The sequence below is a fragment of the Branchiostoma floridae genome, chromosome 19, assembly GCF_000003815.2.
Source record: "Branchiostoma floridae strain S238N-H82 chromosome 19, Bfl_VNyyK, whole genome shotgun sequence".
Classification (NCBI taxonomy): Eukaryota; Metazoa; Chordata; class Leptocardii; order Amphioxiformes; family Branchiostomatidae; genus Branchiostoma; species Branchiostoma floridae.
The window spans coordinates 11,648,669-11,666,904 of record NC_049997.1 but is presented as its reverse complement, the minus strand read 5'-3'; the positions used below and the strand labels follow the sequence as shown (position 1 = coordinate 11,666,904).

The following is an 18,236-nucleotide window of genomic DNA, read 5'->3' as shown; positions in this document are numbered from 1 at the left end:
GAAGCACTCTTAAGGTATTGCGGATAGAAGTCAGGAATGTAATGCATTTTGTACAACTAAGACTATTTGAAGAATTGTACTCAGGGTAATTTCAGACCAATTTTCATCTAGTTTTTTTGAGGCAAAATTTTATTTAAAAACTGTTTCAAAAAGTTATGACAACTTTGCCAAAAGGCAGTTGCTCAAGCAACTAGATATGATTTTGGAATGATTTTTGATTTTCATCGACGTATCATTGACAATGTTTTCTGTGGTTGTTTTTAGCTCCTCAGATGAGATGGATTTTGAGGAGACCTCTCCCCTGGATGTAATGTCCTGGGCCAAGAAGGTGGAGAATGCTGCCTCGCTAGGGAAGTCCAACCTGCTGCACATGGACAGTAAGGACCCCTCTTTGGATGCAGGTAAACATGATATCGTTTTTTTACTCGATTTTACAAGATAATGCTGTCTGAAATCAGTACTGATATTGGGACTACTTTTTTAGGAACTCAAAGACCCTGAGATGATGCTGATTTTGATGTTCAGACAGAACAGTTTTGTTCTCAAATTCTAAATTAGTCTTTTTTCAACATTATACTATGCTGTACGTTGAGTTCTTTACTAGATATTGTGTATCTACGTAGAACTATGTACTATCCAGAACTCAATAGACACATATAGTAATTTTACCAACCTGGTGAAATTATTTACTGAGTATGGTACACGTACATGTTTGTTGCTGTAAATCGTGAACTTTTTTCTGGTTGCATGTTGCATTGCCAGTATGATTTGTTGCATGGGTGAAGTATGTCTATGTGCACTTAGATTTGTTGCAAAATCACTATGATATAGGAGAAATAGACTTCCCAGACCTGTGTGCTGTAGTTTTTGCTGCTTACATGTAGTTTGCAACTAGTGAAATTTGAAAGTTAAGGTTTCCTGAGCATGGCAGCTTTCATTACCAAGTTGAATGTAGTGAGTCTGCATCATGCTTTGCTGGAAGGGTTAGCTTTGATGAAGCACAACCAAGCATTATTGTTGCATGCTTACTTTTTATAGCATGGCATGTTATGCTATGGGTTTAGAATTAACCTGGTACACAGTAGTTGTGGAAGAAGGCCTGCTTTAGAGAAAGACTGTTGTGGAAACTGCATGGCCCTGTAGTTATGATTCAAACTTTGCTTGCTGGAAGTACCCAGTACACTCAGTAATGTAACACATTTTCCTCTCTCTGTTACACCGCAAACTACTGTCCAGTCTCCCTTGGTATAACACCTTTCCTCTTCCTTTGTGGTGATGGTGTTGTGTTTGTTGTTTGTCAGTGTCCTTAATGTCATCATCTATGTTGTATGTTGTTTGGGTGTGGTGTTTTGTTATGTTTCAATCCTTTTTTGTACAACTGATCTTTGGAGTTTTGATGCCAGTGATATCATTTATAACCATCCTTAAATCAATCCTGTCTACCAATAGTACAATGACAAGTAAAGTAGACAGCTGACCAACATAGACAGGATTCATAAAATTATCTGTATGGGACTGCAAAAATTATCTATGGGACCTGCCATAAAGTAGTTACTCAAGCAACTGGATATGATTTGGAGACCTCCAAATCATATCCAGTTGCTTGAGTAACTACTTTTGGGCATATCTTATTACCTGGATGTCTAACCTTCATGAACGTATCTATGGGACCACCAGAATCATCCTTTGGCAGGAAACCATGTAGATGTTTGACTGTACATATTATGAAGTATAAAAATGGATGAAGTTAGTCAGAGCTCCTAACAGATCAGTTGCTGAGAGGACTTGTCTGTACGTCAATGTGTTGTTCTGTGTATAGCGCGACGAAGGCTAAACCGCCTGTCCCAGTGCGTACCTATTGAAAACGTTGAGGATCTCGTCTGGCTTGAACCATCGCCATACCGAACTCGCCCGTCTGACTCCGAATCTGACAGTGGGAGTGATTTGGAAGGTAGTTTTGGTGACAATGGTGTTGGTTCCTAACATTTTGACTACTCAAAAGTCTTCTTGGTGTGGAAATTGGCTGGGAAACTATCTTTCACGAAATGCTTATAACATGAGCTGTTTTGGTGAAGACAAGCAATGTAATACAGCAGCTACAGCCTCTCTTAAACCACATTGTGTATCAATTATGGTTTGGAAAATAAAAAACTTCATGCCTACCATGTATCCCCTGATTCCATCTTTGCCAAAACAGCTCTGAACCCACTGCAAGCTTACACATGCTTCTGTGACATTATAGTATATGGTGACAGATACACTTCCATTGTATTACTGACATCTAAAGCATTGGGACAGGTGATCATTTCACATTATGTATGTGTCTTTGTTAAACTGTCATGTGAAAAATGTTGTATTTAAAATGATCTTCATACAGTCATCCCTTGTATCCTACCTTTAGTTAAGTTAACATTCATGGCCTATTCATAGTATTCAACAGTTTTGCTATTTGAGACTTTCTTAAAGTATCAATTTTTTTCAAACATCCTCCAATCCTCACCTTTGTCTTAGATTTGCCTACATTCCAAGTTCTTCATATTATTAAGTTCTTTTCAATAGATAGTTGCCCACCCTGTGCTTGCTATCCTATTGTCTCCTATGGCTGTACTGTACACTGTTTATGTCTTTCTTCTGTCTATGTTGATGATGCACTGTTCTGTTAGTCTGCTGTGTTTCCCTTTCCAGTAATATGCTGCTGTGCTGCTGTACATGTCTGTGCTGTGTTTCCCTACATCTATTGTGACTTGCTACACTCTATGTATGTGCTGTGTAATGCCTCTCCTCCCTCTATGCTGACTTGCTGTTGGTATGTGTGTGCTATGTTTCTATTAGCTGAATCAGGAAAGTCAGACAGTTTGGGTAAACTGGTCCCTATAGAGTCAGGCGCTGATCTAAACTGGCATCTGTCACCAGTCTCCCCAGAAAATAGAGGTAACTTCCCGACTAACTGCTTCAAAAGCCCTTTCTATAAGGTACTTCACAATTTGAAGTGCTCATGTGCAGTGTGATGCATTGTGGGTTATATGTCAAAGTTGAAGGCCCCTGACAATATGCAAAGAATGGACAGGGCCTTCATATTCAACTTTGACACATAATCTACAGGGTATCATATTGCATATGCACATTTCAAGCCATGAGCTAGCCTATGCTATCAACATATAACTTACTCCTACATACATCTGTGCTAGGTAGTGCCATAATAGTTGTTCTCTCCCTTAGATGATTTCCTATGTACATAATAAAAGTCTTACCATATTCAGACTTTGCTTCTGAAGCTGTCTACTAAATACATATATGTACAAATCTCTTTCTGTTGATTGTATTCCATGTATTTGTGTTGATTGTCTTATACATGTACTATTCTCAAATGTTTCTTTCGAATACAGCATTCATCATTTAGCCTACATGTACTTACCAGAATTCAACACATTACAGTGTTTTGAGAGTTATTTTCCTCATACATCAAGGATATCCCAATAAACCAAGACATCTGACCTATGATATTATACTCTTATTTGTACCATATTTCTTCTGTTTGTGTGTCTGTCCTGTCTGTAACTGTTTTGTCTGTGTCCTGTTTGAAGAGCCCGCCCAGGAGGAAGTGAACTTGTATGAGTCCTCCGAGGACGAGGGCCCGCCACAGTGGCACGAACCTCTCCACATTTCCACCACTGAAGAAGGTAGCCCACGGAAAATGACAGTCTAATACATTTGGCTTGACAATTTGGTGATCGGTTGCTGCATTATGAAATAAAATTGAAAATGCAATAAAGCTGTATGGGCAATATTTTGAAAGTTTGGACTAAGTAGTTTTTCGCCACTATGATTGTTGAGTACAATTTAGTTATTTCTGTAGTATTCCTGGCATTGTTTTGACTATCCACTCAAGCTGGGTTGAGATTCAATTAATTTTCAGCAGGAACAAAAAAAGTGTTGCATATTTGGATTAGATAAGTGCTTACAATGGTGTATTTTTGTAATGGTTGTTTCTTGCATTCAATTTTTTACTGGTTTGATTAAGAGTTCCATGATTAGTTGGCCCCATGACTTTTTTTGCAGCACAGAGTATTTGGTGATTTTGTGATGCTTCATATTTTCCTTTTGCATGGGCATGCAGTGGTGTTTTTCACAATATCTTCAGATCACATAAATGTGAAATTGTTTTTTTGTACTTAGTGGTATACATGTACCATCACAATGGCATGTTATTCCAAAGCATTGTATGACAAGTTGCTTGCTCTACCACAGACAATGTTTGACATTATTAGCATATACAGGTTGTATGTTACTACATCTAGATTATGTCAATCTGACTCTGTATCTCTCTCCTCTTGCTGTCTTTCCTTCTGTCCATTCTGTCCCTTTCTCCTGTCCTGAAGAACATGAGTCCAGTGACGAGGACGACATCAGTCCCGTGGAAACCCGCCCTTCCGAACTTCTGTGGAGGGTGGTAGATTTCCCTTGCCTCCCAGGTATTCAGTGTCTGTGCCTTGTGAACCTCACAGTCTTGCAGTGTTTGTGTCCATGTCTTGTGATTCACCTCTGACCTTTGCCCTTTCACCTGTTCATTTATTGTGTTCAAATATTACTTCGTATGTTCTTGTTGGTGTCAATATTGTATGATTGTGTGCGGTTGAGTTGTATTGCTTGGTTATCATTGTTTTTTAACGAGCACAAGTTTTATAGTGTTCTTGTCCGTGCAATGTCAGTGTGTCATCGTCTTTCCTATATTGTCATTTTACACTTTATGTGTGCATGTTTCTTGTGACCTTTCAGCCTCTATGGTGAAATGGTGATGGTGTATAAAACTGTTTAAAAATTTGTACTTGTTTGGACAGTGTTTGAATGTCTTACTTTTGGTTCAAACTAGGACTACAAGTATGTATATGACTGGCTTGACTTAAATGTGTAGAATTCTCGTGGATGGCTATATCCCAAGAACTGTTACAGGAAGTGTTTTCCAATTTTTCATAGGTATAATATACCAGCCCTAGTGTTGTGTGCATAAAAAAAGGTATTATTCTAGTTTAGTAACCAAACATAGAAAACAGACACAGGTTTTGATGGTGTGGTGTTTTTTATAGAAAAACCTCAGGGTGCAGTAGGAGGTGCTGCAGTGTCTGAGGAGGAGGAGGAAGAAGAGGAAGATGAGGAAGATGAAGAGGAGGAGGAGGAGGAGGAAGAAGAGGGCTCTGAGGAAGAAGAAGGTTCGGACATTCCTTACAACTTACATGCAGAAATACTGTACATTCAGAAGCTAATGCTGTCCATCATCTTGAATAATGTTCAAACAATCATTACCACCCAAAAATATCAAATATCAAAATTAATGTAGTGCAGTACAGTGCAGTTACAGACATCAATAAATAGAGCTACATGTAGATGTTGAGATAGACAATTAAAAGCCACATGTCTTTCCTCCCACTGCAGAATCCTCAGAAGAAGAGGAGGAAGTTGAGGAGGAGGAGGAGGACCAGCTGAGTGAAGTGAGTGAAGGGGAGGTGCTGGACTGGCAGGAACCTCAGCCTGAGGAGGCCCAGGTAGGGCAAAGGTCATGGCCTTGCCAATGATCTTGGATACATGTACTATATGATTCATCTTTTGAGATTAAGCATAGTAACTGTGTTAGCTGTCTACATAGTACATGTAGATGCAGGTGTTTTTATGACATATAAATGCTAGGCTTTGTCATTATATCATTTACTGAATGCTGTTACTCTTATTTTGAGACTGTAAGCGCAATTAGCCTCTAAAAACTCTCTCAATTATATCAACCTGTTATGCAAATGTTAGCTAAAACTTATATATAAGTTTTTCTTGTTTTGTATAACTGTTTCATGTAAATGATGGGGGGACCATCAAAATGCCCACAGCCTTAGCAACTTGTTGTGTCTTTTTTAAGCCCATATTCACCATTAAAGTACAACTTCTTGAGCATCTTCCCATATTGGTCCGAGGCCTTAGTGTGTTAAACTTTTTTTTTCTTCTTTGTGTGTGTACAAGTCAAGTGTATCAGTGTGGCTTTGTTTTATCCTGTAGAGGTATACTAGCACTGCCAGGTGGGTCCTCAGTAGTCCCCCCCAGTCACCGCCTCCAGCCGAGCTCCACAGAGACAGGCCCCAAATAACTGTAACTCGTCCTGAAAACGAGCAGCTCAGTCCCAACCAAGAAAAGACGCCCGAAAAACCCACTGACTTGTACTCCAAGTTGTTTGGTGGGAAGGTATGACGGAAAAGACCATCCCACGTTCCATGGTGGAAGAAGCATGGTTTCTTGAATTGTGTGGTTGCCCTGGGTTGCTCTGGTCATGGCACGGTGATTTCGCACCTCTGGTCAAAGGTTAAAGGCTTGGTTTTTTGTGGGGTCAGGGTTCAAAGGTGAATGGTGTTGTGTGAAGTTTACAAGGGGTCAAAGGTCTGATGGCATGGTGTGGTTGAAGGTTTTGAAATAGAGGGTCAAAGGTCTAGACTTGCACTACTGTTTTAGTTCTTTTAACCAATTGAATTTCACAGTTGTTTAAACCAAAGGAATGGCACCATTATTGTTATGGTTGCTGAGGTTGTCACTGAGAACTGAAAGTAATAAGGTTGTATTGCAGATTGAGAATGAATATCATGCATTTTTATGTAACATTTTCATCTTTGATGCATCTCAGAAATTGTTGTTTCCTTTTGGCTCTGTGCCTCGTGTTGGCGAATCTCTAGAAATATTTGATTGGTATTTTCAGGACCAGAAAAAGGTGAAGAGTCCTATTGGTGCTTTCCTCAAGATCGACGAAGAAGAGGGTTATGCTGTCAGGCAGGAACCCCCTGGGAGCCCCAAAAGGCCCAGAAGCCCCCAGATGAGCCCCAAGAGAGTCAGAAGCCCCCAACTGATCAGGAAGAAAGAAGAGAACAAGGAGGAACAAAAATGGCAACAGGAGCACCAGCGGTTGAAGAACTCCAGAGAGGTATGTCTTGGGACCAACCCCAAAACAAAACTAAACAGAACAAAACAAAACATAAACAAACAACACAACATCTCTGTCACAACCGGACATGCTGCAGACTTTCGTCTGGTAATTATCAACTCTGTACCATAACCTTCAGCCTGCTAAAGCAGCTATTTGGCACTTAATTTGTACTGCTTGGGGTTAGGCTGCAGCAAGAAGGTTAATGTAAACTCCTCATTTGCTATCAAAAGAACCAATTCCAATCCAATTGTCAACCATTTGTATGATAGCATTTGCCACATTCAGATACAAAGGAGCAGAATGGAACATGTGATCTTGTTTCATCTATTTTGTATATTGTGAAAACTGTTGATTCAGAAGAGTTTGACTGTTTTGATTCTGTAGACCAATGACTGTCTGCAGCAACAGAGCTGGTGGACACTTACCCAACAGACCCCAGCACACACCTGACCTCCTCAAACTGTCATCTTTCATCCTGAAATGTCTGTAGCCAATGGGAAATCTCATTCTTATACACTACTGATTGACATTGTGTTGACATTGTCTCTTTTCAAGACATCATCACGATGATGCTGTGCAGATGTTCCAACTGGTAATACTTCAGGATGAAAGATCTATCCCAACAGTGTCTTTTCCTTATCACAAATACTTTCCAATGACTGATGGTTGAGTGATGACATTTCTTGTCCTCTCATCTTGACAGTTCCTTCTTTCCATGCTTTCAGGTAGCTGAAAACTGCTTGTAAGGAATGTTTGTTGCTTACACTGTCTGTGCTTCATACTGGTATAGCGTTGACAAATACAAGACACTGCTTCGAAGGTGGCTAGCTAGTTTTGTATGTCATAACAATACACTTAAAGCTTAGTTGTTGGCTGTTCTTGATTAAGCCATGATGTAAGGGCTTTATTCACATGACGGGCAGTATAATTGCTTCAGCTATATTATATTGTAGTTGGCTTATAAGAAATAGTAACAGTAATATGTGCACAGATTCTAACTGTCAGACTTTTGAATGTCTTCTTGAAGGTTGTCCCCAGCTGTACACTTTAAAGACCTAAGGATTATATAGAAAAGATCTATGGAATTTTGCTTAAAACAGCCACTAATATATATATTGATTTGTGGGAGGCTGTGTCCAAAATTTTCTCTGATTCTTATGCTAGTAAGTCCTGAAAAACACTGGGGGCATCCGTCTTCTTTTAGATGTACATGTATTGTGTATCTATTGGCTCTCAACTGACATCAACATTCTTCACTTCACACACTACATCTCATTTCCACAACATCACATCATCACCTTCACATTATAAAAGCAAACAGCAAATACAGAAAACACAATGAAAGCCCAGGTTTGTTGCGCTGCTTGATGTAGTAGCTAAGTAGACTGTAGTGAAACTGGTAGTCTTATTTTATCTGAACTATATAGAACCTGCTGAGGTCCATCTTCGAGTATGACCCAACAACCTCGGCAACAGGCCCTAGAAACTCGGAGAAAGTGAACATTGAATGCAATTCCGAGGACTTGTATAGGAGGCTGTTTGGTAAGGTATGGACTCAGAGCAATGTTGTACTGTGCATGTGGTGTATAAAGGGACAAAACCTCATCTGACTGCCCTTATCTTCAATTGGTGAAGGCAATTCTGTTAACAACTACTGACCAGGGCTTTAAGGTTTGAGCCATGCCAATTGATGGGTAAGGGCCAGATGTGATATGCAGCAACAACAAATCACTAATCAGACAGTGATGGCCTCAAACTAATGTGATACACCATTCTCTATATGTGACTATTTAGGTCTGAACCTTTTGCAAAATATCAGTGTCAGCATGGTGTAGACGTCTATACACTCTGCCATTGCCACTGCAAGTCTGGTTCAAATTTTGTGTGTCTGGACCTGGACACTATGGGTGAAGGGCTGCATTGCTCTTTCAAATGGGGACATAAACCCGGTGGCCCTGTGTATTAGGAACTTTAGGTACTTATGTGTCAAACCTCTGCACTGAAAGAACCCAAAGCACTTACCAACAAGAGTAGTGATGACCTGTTGTGCTTGGCCAAAAACGCGATCCATAGCAAAGCCACATTGCACTACTGCTAGTTGCATAAAAAAGCACCATGCTTCATCACAATTGAGAATGACTGCTTTACCTTTAAGTTGCTTATTAAAGTCTTGCTGTTATGTGAGATGAGAATGGTGTATCACGGAATGATGGCTCAGGAGATGCATGCTTCGTATCTGTGATTTTACCCCCCAAGTAGACAGATCATTCTAGACTGTACATTCTTACTCCCCATTCCAGACTAGGAGTCCATACCACCAAAGTTCTGATGACAAAACTGCTGATTTTTCAAATCTCCCTCCCTCCTCACCACAAATCAACAATCAATGTTTAACCAACATGTAGCGGCATCTTTCCTTCAGTTCTTCATTCGCTGCAAATTCTATGTAAAAACCTTGCTTCAAAATCTCGCTTATAGCTGGCAAAGACAAAATGGCCTCTTAAAACTTAAACTAGAATTTGCAGCGGATGGGGACAAAGGTTCTTAGATCTTCATCATCCTTACATTTTCTTGTGTCTGTCAGGACAAACTTGAACTTTCTGAGGAGGAGTCAGAAGAAGAAGTGCAGGAGTTGCCAGCCTCAGAGCCGTCCACACCGTCTCCGGAACGACCAACAGAACACGAGGATATGGCCAGAACTCCTGAACATCCACTGCCAAGTCCTAAACAGCCACGCGCAGATCTTGAAGAGTCCTTTGATGCCAAGAAGTATCTCACCCCCGATGGCCAGATGCCGCAACGGTCCCGAGGACTGAAGGCTTTGGCTATGATGGGGGAGAGATTTTCTCAGTTCGACAGTGAACCCGCAACCCCTACGAGACCCATGGAGGATTCCAGCAGGAATTATGTGAGTGAGGGAGAGGCACATGAACCAAGAAGGCTGTATGACATACTAGGAGTAGAACAGGGTGAGTCTTATGATTGGGTAGATGGCGGTTCAGCAGAGGCACCCCAGAGGAGGTATCCATACGCAGACAGAGGCCTGAAGTTGGATCTAGAAGGAGTTGAAACTGGTGAATCAAACGATAATGAGGTCCATGGTGTTGAGTATGTCTCTGGATCATCCTCTTCAGAAGAGGGTGTTGATGAAGGCAAGCTTGTTCATGCAGACTCTTTAGAAAACCTTCGCAAGAAGAAGACTCCGGAGACAAAGAAGAGCCCAAGAACTGCCAGACGGAGCAGATTAAGAAAGGACAAGAGTCCAAGAGTTCGGACTTCGCCACCCCCACCTCAAGAAGAAAAGGACGACCTTGTGAGAACGTATGAAGAAGCTCTTGCCAGGAGAGAAGAAGAAAGGCCACAGGAAGAGCAAGAAGCTGTGTCTCCTTCTAAGGAATACAGAAAGAAGAAGCCCATTGTTCTGGAGTTAACGGACTCTGCAGAAGATGACATCCAGATGTACGAGGAAAGGCTGGCCAGAATGGAAAACGAAAATGAAGAGAAAGAGGATGAGGAGCTAGAGAGGTATGAAGACAAGTTGAGGAAACTTGCAGCTGAACCATCTCCTATCCCCTCACCTTCCCCTCTTCCCTCACCTGCAGAGTCTCCGGTTTCTTCTCCCTCTCCACTTCCATCTCCACTTGAGTCACCCATGGACATCAAGAGAATAGAGGACATGTTGGACCAAAGGCCCATCTCTGTTCTCGACGACAACGAAGATGAAATGGTGAAGACTTACGAGCGACAACTCTCACAGATGGAGACCGAGGAAGAGGTTAAGGAAGTCAAACGTAAACTCGAACCCCTGAAGGATAGAGAAAGTAGGGTACGGTCTCTGCCAAGGTCGGAGTCCGACTTTACTATCTCTACACCGAGTCAGTCGTTGGCTTCGTCACCAACCTCCTCTGTAGAGATGGAGATGGAACCACTTCCTGTGTTGAAAGAGGAGAGAGAAGCAGCAGAATCAAACAAGGTGGACACCATGAACAAAGAGCTGGAGAAAGGGTTTCAGGAGATTCATGATTCTCTCATGGACTCACCAACTAAGGGAAACAAGAGCAACAGACTGGAAAGTACGTCCAGTGACCTGCCCATGGTTACACCACCCTCGACACCTTACGGAAAAGAACTGTCTTACCTACGGTCGCCGACTACATCGGAGCAGAAGCCTGTGTACGACAGGACATCTACTGGAGCAAAGGTGGAGAAATCCACTCAACTGTCTGTGGACAACGGCAGCATCGAAGACATTCCATTTGTCGATGATGGCGAGATCGAAATCGAGGTCGCAAAAGGGTTCAATGACTCTAGAGAAGAGTTCTACACGCCTCCTACAACGCAGAAGCCAAGAAGACCACTACCGTCCCTCCCTAAGGATATTGGTGCATCACCAGTCAAAGTTGGTAGGCCACTCCCTCCAAGGCCTACGACAGATGAATCTACGAAGAAAGTGGCAACTGCGTTGGAGAAGGCGCAAACCATTCGACAAAACCTTGAGAAACTCAAGATGGATGGGGAGATGCTGTTGACTAAACTACAGTCGAAGAAGTCACCGAAGGACGCCGCTGCAGAGCGTCAAGCAAAGTATAAGGTAGACGAGCAACCAACGGAAGCTAAACCTACACAAAGGAAAGAGGATAAACCAAGAAAAACAAGCGATGCCAAACCTGGCAGAGCCAGGCTGTCAGAGATGGCCAGTAAGGTTGACAATAGAATAAAGAAAGATACTGTAACAAAACCAGCAAAGAAGGAGGAGGCAGCCAAACCTACCCCCGCCAAAGCAGAAAAGACCACACGCAGACTGCCCTCTGAGGAAATAGTAGGAAGAGCTAGACTTGCATCCTCAGAAAGTCTCTCAAGTAGGAAATCTTCAACAGAAAGTATTAGTTCTTTAGGAGAGACAGCAAAAGATAGGGATACTAAAAGTAGCAAGGCACAGCCTGGTAGAAGAGTGTCCACAAGTAGTGCTAGTTCTAAAGAAGGTGGCAAAACACCTCAGTCTGAAGAGAAGACCAAGGCTGAAAAGAAGACAGGCTTTAGGTTACCTTTAAGAGGGAAGGAGAAGAAGCCGAGTGCCAAGACCTCTCCAGCAGCTAGTGATCCTCTTGTCTCTCCAGCTGCCAGTAAACCTCCCATGGGGCCAAGTGCTGCCAAGAAAAATGTGCCAAAGACTGAAGTAAAGGGCAGACCTTCAACAGCCTCTAAACTAGCGAAAACTGCAGGCAAGGAGGGCCAAGATGTAGTTGGTAGAAGACTGAGTAGAGAGAATGGGGGCATAGCTCCAGTCAAACCCAGGGCTACAAAAACAAGTGCCAGCCGAGAAAAACTTGCTGAAGGGAAGAAGCCTGTTCTTAAGGAAAGATCGCCAAGTAAAGACAAGCTTCTTGACACCACAGACAGTGCAAAGACCAAACTTGCATCAAAAGAGGCCAAGGCTCTTAAGAAATCCACCAGTAAGGAAAAGTTGCTGGACTCAAAATCAAAGGTTTCTAGACCAAGAAGTGAAAGTAAGGACTCGAAAGACTCGGTGGACTCTCGCCCAAGGAGTGAAAGTAGAGACAGCAAAGGAAGCGTCAGCTCTCAAGAAGGGAAGAGGGATAAGAAGAAGGAGAAGACAAAGTCACCAAAGGAGTCACCAGCTTCCAGACTACTCAAGGCACTCACCCCTGGCAAGGCTAAGTCAAGGGTATGTACATTGCACATCTCAGTCATATTTACTCAGAAACGTGTAATTGTGGCTTGAAAACAGTGTTGCAAGCCTAAATCTTTTTTTTTTTCAGGGAAAATACACACCCTAGTGCATTTTGAATGTAACATTACTATTGAATACCCAAACACCAAAACTTTAAGCTTCTAAGTTTTAAGACTTTACATTTTAAACTAAATACAAGCCTTTATAATGCTTACAAGAACAGAAAGTGAAGAATTTCAATATCCTCTATCAATGTTTAAATTGTCATCTACATGTGCATGTATGTAACAAAAAAGTAATTTTATTTTTTGAAGTAGTTTAGTTGGAACATCAGATGTATTTTAAATCAGCCCTATTTCTGACATTTCAGACCTCGAAAGGCGACACACTTGAGCTGTCGGCCGTCACATCCCCTGAAGAAAGCAAACCTAAGAAAGTCAAGGCAGACAAGAAGGAGAAGAAGACAGAGAAGGGCAAGAGGAGGAGCGAGCCTAAAGACATCAAGACAAGTACAGGTGTGGACTCACCTGAAATAAGGGTGAATGGGGAGATAGTAGGTGAGGGGTTGGTTTTCTTTTCTTTTACTTTTCTTTTCTCCGTTTTTAGACAGAGGAAGTTCATGTGTGGAATGAATGGTTGCAACAGATATTCTGCCTTTCAGTTTGTTTATTTGCTTTGTTTATCTTTTGTATGATTGGGAAAAGTCTCAGTAGCAATCATGAGCAAACATTTCATTTATTCAAAAGAAAGAAATGTTTGTGACATTGTGGACACTGTAAGGCACTTGGTCCTGTCCATACTGTACAGAATTGCATTTACTTTTGCAGTCACTTTCTTTTGAAGTAGGTTTGAAAAGGATGTTGAGGTCTGCACTTTAATCAATCCTGTAGTAAAATAGAATACAAATCAGATATTTGCTGCGTTATGATTTTGCAGGAAGGGGCCACCATTGAAACAGTGAAAACTAAACCGCTGCACAATTTACAGTAGAAGTGTTTAAATAGATTTTTCTCTTCACACAGATGACAAAGACCAGGTAACAGTGTCGACCTCCCCCGACTCCTTCGACAAGACCTTCCCCTTCGTCACCTACAGAAAACAGAAGGGCCCACTGCCAGGTAGGGGTGTACTGTCACTCAGATCCCAACAACAGTTAGATTAAGAATCAAGATTTAGATTATAAGGTCAAGATTTAGATTATAAGGTATGACAATAGAAAGCATGGGACTTCTATGAATGAACCTTTCCATTTTATTCTGTGTAAAGTTGATCTAGAAAATGGTTAGTTACTAACAACAATCTTCTTAACACAGATCAAGCATCTAACCACCTCATCAAGTCAACGAGATCAACAAATTCCATTGATTTTACTTCATAGGACATGTGTATAATATGTGTATTTATAAGAACATGAAAGTTGAACGTGTGTAAAACTTGTCATTTTCAGACTCAGAAGCAGAGGTAACCCCCAGGTCCAGAGGTCGGGTTCCAAGTAAGGAACATTCCAGCTCCCATTCATGAACCAAGGGTCAAATCCATGCACTACAGGGCTCATACACTAGATAACCCCCCTCCCCAAAACTAGAAACATTAAAAACCATGCCAATGCTATCTGATGTAGTACTAAAGCATGTTCAGTTTCTAATTGGAGTACCGTAGTTGGAACTGTTTCAAAAGTTTGTCAATGGTGTTCAGGTCTTCTCATAGCTGTCTCTACTTTGATTCTTTTTAAGTCTTGCATTCGCTGTTTGTTTTAAAACTTTTTGTTGAGAAGCCATTGTACAAACTTTTGAGAGAGTTCCTGGTGAAAGGAGATTTTGGTAGAACAAAAATACTAACAAAATTGATAATCACAAGGTTTAATCTTCTCTTCAAAATAAAATCAAAGCTATAGCCCTGCAGAATGCATGCATTTCATGGATCACTCATTCACATTTTTTCAAAATATTAAGAAATGTTTGTTTTTTTCTTAGCACGCAAGACAAGAAGAACCCAGGCTGAAATGCTTGGAGAGTCGACAGACTCTTGTGAGGATCTTCTGTTTGTCACCAGGGACAAGATGCCTAGCAGGACCCTTAAGGAATTTGAGGTAACGACTGTCTTGAACAACCATTTCATTTGGAAAATAGCAATTTGGGAAAGGTTGTGTTGAGGAGCTCAGTTGTAAGGAATACTGTGAATGCTATAGCTTTAGATTTTCCTCAGAATCATATGGCTCTCCATGAAGCTCAACAACAAGATCAGAAAGATATTCCAAAGAGCACCATGATGTCTTAACACAGTATCATAGATGGTAGAAGATGCATGTAGTTCAGTCATAAAAAAATAATATTTGTTAAGGTCTTTAAAGATGCTTAGATGACAACAAGTGAAAGACATAGTGAAAGTATTGAATTTCTTTAAGATCTCAGTGACATCTTAAAACTTTCCAACAGGATCGTAAAGCTCTCCATGAGGAGACAGGTCAGGTGTTAAAAAAGATTTATTCCTTGTTAAATGCCTGTAGGACACCTAGTTGCAGTATTTCTTTAGAATGTAAGTAATATTCTGTGTTCTCCCACAGGATCGCAAGGCTCTCCACGAGGAGGAACTTAATGACAAGATCACCAAGCGAGTCCAGCGTGCGGCTCGTCGGCAGGCGCGTCAGGAGGAGCTGAAGCGGCTGCGTCGAGCGCAGGTGATCCAGAGACAGCTGCAGGAGGTGGAGGTGAAGCAGAGGGAGCTGGAGACCCGCGGGGTGCAGCTGGAGAAGGCTCTCAGGGGGGAGTCAGGTCAGTCAGGGAGCTAACATCAGATGTGCTGGTTTTACATAATATAGTATAGTATATGTACACAATTGAAATACCAAAATCTGTATCTGCCATATTGCCTTAACACTAGAACACATTTGTTCCAACAATACCGAGAAACATAAAAAATGTGTTTCTGATTAGGGTCCTGAAAAAAGAGTTGTTAGGTAGGAATATATTTTGTTAACCTTTTTTTTAGATTTGAAAGACTGATACTGTTACAATAACAGTTACTGCAGTTTGATAAATGTAAAACTGAAATGCATCACGAAACTGCTCTCCGGGGGAGCCAGGTCAGTTATGGCAGGGAATTATCACCAGCTGTCAGTGTGAGTTTTCAAACATAATGAATTTTTTCTAGGCCTGTTAATAGGCCTGTTATGTTAAGATTTTGACACTTTCCTCATTATGAAATGGAGTTGAATCCTGTTGCACTGGAGAACTTAATTTGACAGTGATTATGTTACAATTTTTCAAGACAAAGTTGATGTCTTTTAGGGGATACATTTAAGCTTCATTTTCCTAGGCCAGGAATGACATAAGAAGATATATATCACATGCTTAAGATCTGTACTTTGGGCACCTAGGACATGATTGGATTGAACACTGTAAACTTCCTCAGACTTTCGTGATAACTTCACTTCACAAGATCTTTTCCTAAACATCAAAAAGCTATATGCAAATGTAACTGTTCCTTCTAGAAAGATGAAACTAAAATTTGATAGGTATACATTTTGTTGCTGAGTTGCTCTCCTTGACAGAAACAAATTGTGTTTTTGTTTCAACTGGACTAACTACTGCAATGATACTCTTGAAAATGTAGCATTCAAATGAAAATACCCATCAGTATCTGAACCAGTGTGCTTTTGCCATATTGCCTTAAGCGCTGCATGTGCAAATTCGTATTAAATATCTATGGTGATTGCAGTTATAATCTTTACTTTTTTGTAAGCTTTTCTCTTTGAAAAATAATCACTATTCTTTGTCGTTTTTCCTGAGTTGTTGCTCCTACTGTGAATTGTGTCTCTCTCTTTCCCTGTCCCTGTTTTCTCCTCTGACCCTCCAAAGACTACTACAACATCTTACACAAGCGACCGGCAAGCCCCTCTTTGCTAAAATGTTGTTTCACTGGCCTAGGTACAGTAAGAACTACTTCTCTTCTTGGATAATGCCTGAGCTGAGACCATACAGACATCCCACGTGCCTCACTGCCTGTAGTCTGAGTTTGCCCAATCTCTCATAGCCTGAGCTTTCCTAACATGGAGTGACCTACCTGCCCAACCCCTGCTTGTAGTACACTGCCTCAAAGTTCTGTAGTTCTCCACCAGTTCTTGTTTAATTTGCAATCTTGATAAAATGTCAGTAACAGTAAAATATTGAATAAGAACAGATTGCTATAACTTAGAAGTTCTGCTACATATCAGCATCCTACACTTACTAACCCTTGAAATACATTATAGTACATTCAGCCAGTCAACATTGTCTGCCCAACACAGATGCCTGTCCTGCTTCTTTCTACCCTACATAACACTTCCCCTCTGTCTTACTCAGTATGATATGTTCCCTTCCGTTAATTGCATTATGTCAAGGACATTGACAGGTACTGTTATCTTCTTTTGGCTGATGCAGAAGAGTTCTGCTTGGCAACTTGATTTTTGGTTTTGAAGCATGGTGATACAGGTTGAAAATTAATGCAGTAATGTATGCCTTGACTTCTTTGTTGACTGTACTTTTTGAAGAGAGACTTTGCACATCGTAATTGGTTTGATGTGGCCAGATACTATCCAGTTTGTACATTTTCTACTTCTGACAGTGTTTATAGATAGAAAACCCTGGGCAGGTTCCTTGGATTGGAGTCAGAATCTGATACACTCTACTACGTAGTACTTCAATTGTTTTGACTTTGCATTTTTGAGTCATTTGTTTCTGAGTACCGCAATTGATGTGTCAATATGTCTATGGAATGAATTCTTATGATGGTGTAAAAAACTGTGTCATGTCCATAAGGTCTTTTTGTGTTCGGCAAGCACCATTGAATTCAAAACAAAGGTGCATGGAGCTACATGCTACATTGTCTAGTGAACTCTCCTCCACATTCCCAAACCAAAAACACAATTAGTCTACCACTTCCAACAGTCACAAGCTATCACTGCAGCTTGCCATATATAGTTAGCTTGTGCACACACTGTAGAAATGCTCCCAATACTTTGTCAGCGAGAATCTGTTCACTGCTAAGCATGTTTACTATAATAATAGTTGCAAGATATATCCGTATACTTGATTCAGACACAATGTTTAAGACCTCCTTCCCACTAGATACAGATAATTGAGTAAAGAAAATTTATTTTGTATGACATATGACTGTATAATAATTGGAATAATGAATTGATCCACTACATGTATGTGAATGTATGAACCAAAAGAGACAAAAATTAAAAGTTACTGCACTTCTTTATTATGAGAACAGTAAGGATCGTCTTGAAGCATGTGCAGTGTCATAAAGGAAGGCCAAGTTTGAGTTCCTATTGCTGTTGTTGTTGTTGTTGTTGACTGTTTTCCTGTGTTCCCTCAGGAGAAGACCAGGACGAGGCTAAACTGATGCAGGAGTGGTTCCAGCTGGTTCAGGAGAAGAATGCGCTGGTCAGATACGAGTCTGAGCTCATGGTGTAGTAAGTACAGCTTTCATGTTACTCTTAATGTTGACTTGGAACATGTCATCGTTAGTGCTTCTCTGTTTTTGATGTCTTGGTTTCTTTTCAGAAGCATTGATGGTGCTATTGAATAAGAGATAGCAAATGTTAAG

The 18,236-nt window shown here is 40.9% G+C and overlaps 1 protein-coding gene across 19 annotated transcripts in view; it reads left to right on the top strand.

Moving 5' to 3' along the window:
* The window catches only part of LOC118406631 (F-actin-monooxygenase MICAL3-like), a 63,170-nt gene that overhangs the window by 37,008 nt on the left and 7,926 nt on the right, over nt 1-18,236 (top strand). For 8 of the 19 annotated variants that reach the window (XM_035806817.1, XM_035806824.1, XM_035806826.1 and 5 more), the window contains 17 exons: nt 265-401; nt 2,833-2,931; nt 3,585-3,680; nt 4,380-4,472; nt 5,085-5,207; nt 5,431-5,540; nt 6,040-6,222; nt 6,728-6,949; nt 8,380-8,499; nt 9,537-12,638; nt 13,015-13,201; nt 13,667-13,762; nt 14,092-14,136; nt 14,618-14,733; nt 15,208-15,415; nt 16,502-16,570; nt 18,006-18,102. In XM_035806817.1, the coding sequence (XP_035662710.1) occupies nt 265-401; nt 2,833-2,931; nt 3,585-3,680; nt 4,380-4,472; nt 5,085-5,207; nt 5,431-5,540; nt 6,040-6,222; nt 6,728-6,949; nt 8,380-8,499; nt 9,537-12,638; nt 13,015-13,201; nt 13,667-13,762; nt 14,092-14,136; nt 14,618-14,733; nt 15,208-15,415; nt 16,502-16,570; nt 18,006-18,102 (5,103 nt within the window). The remainder of the gene's footprint in view (nt 1-264; nt 402-2,832; nt 2,932-3,584; nt 3,681-4,379; nt 4,473-5,084; nt 5,208-5,430; nt 5,541-6,039; nt 6,223-6,727; nt 6,950-8,379; nt 8,500-9,536; nt 12,639-13,014; nt 13,202-13,666; nt 13,763-14,091; nt 14,137-14,617; nt 14,734-15,207; nt 15,416-16,501; nt 16,571-18,005; nt 18,103-18,236) is intronic. The other 11 variants (XM_035806820.1, XM_035806830.1, XM_035806829.1 and 8 more) reach the window with 11 other exon arrangements.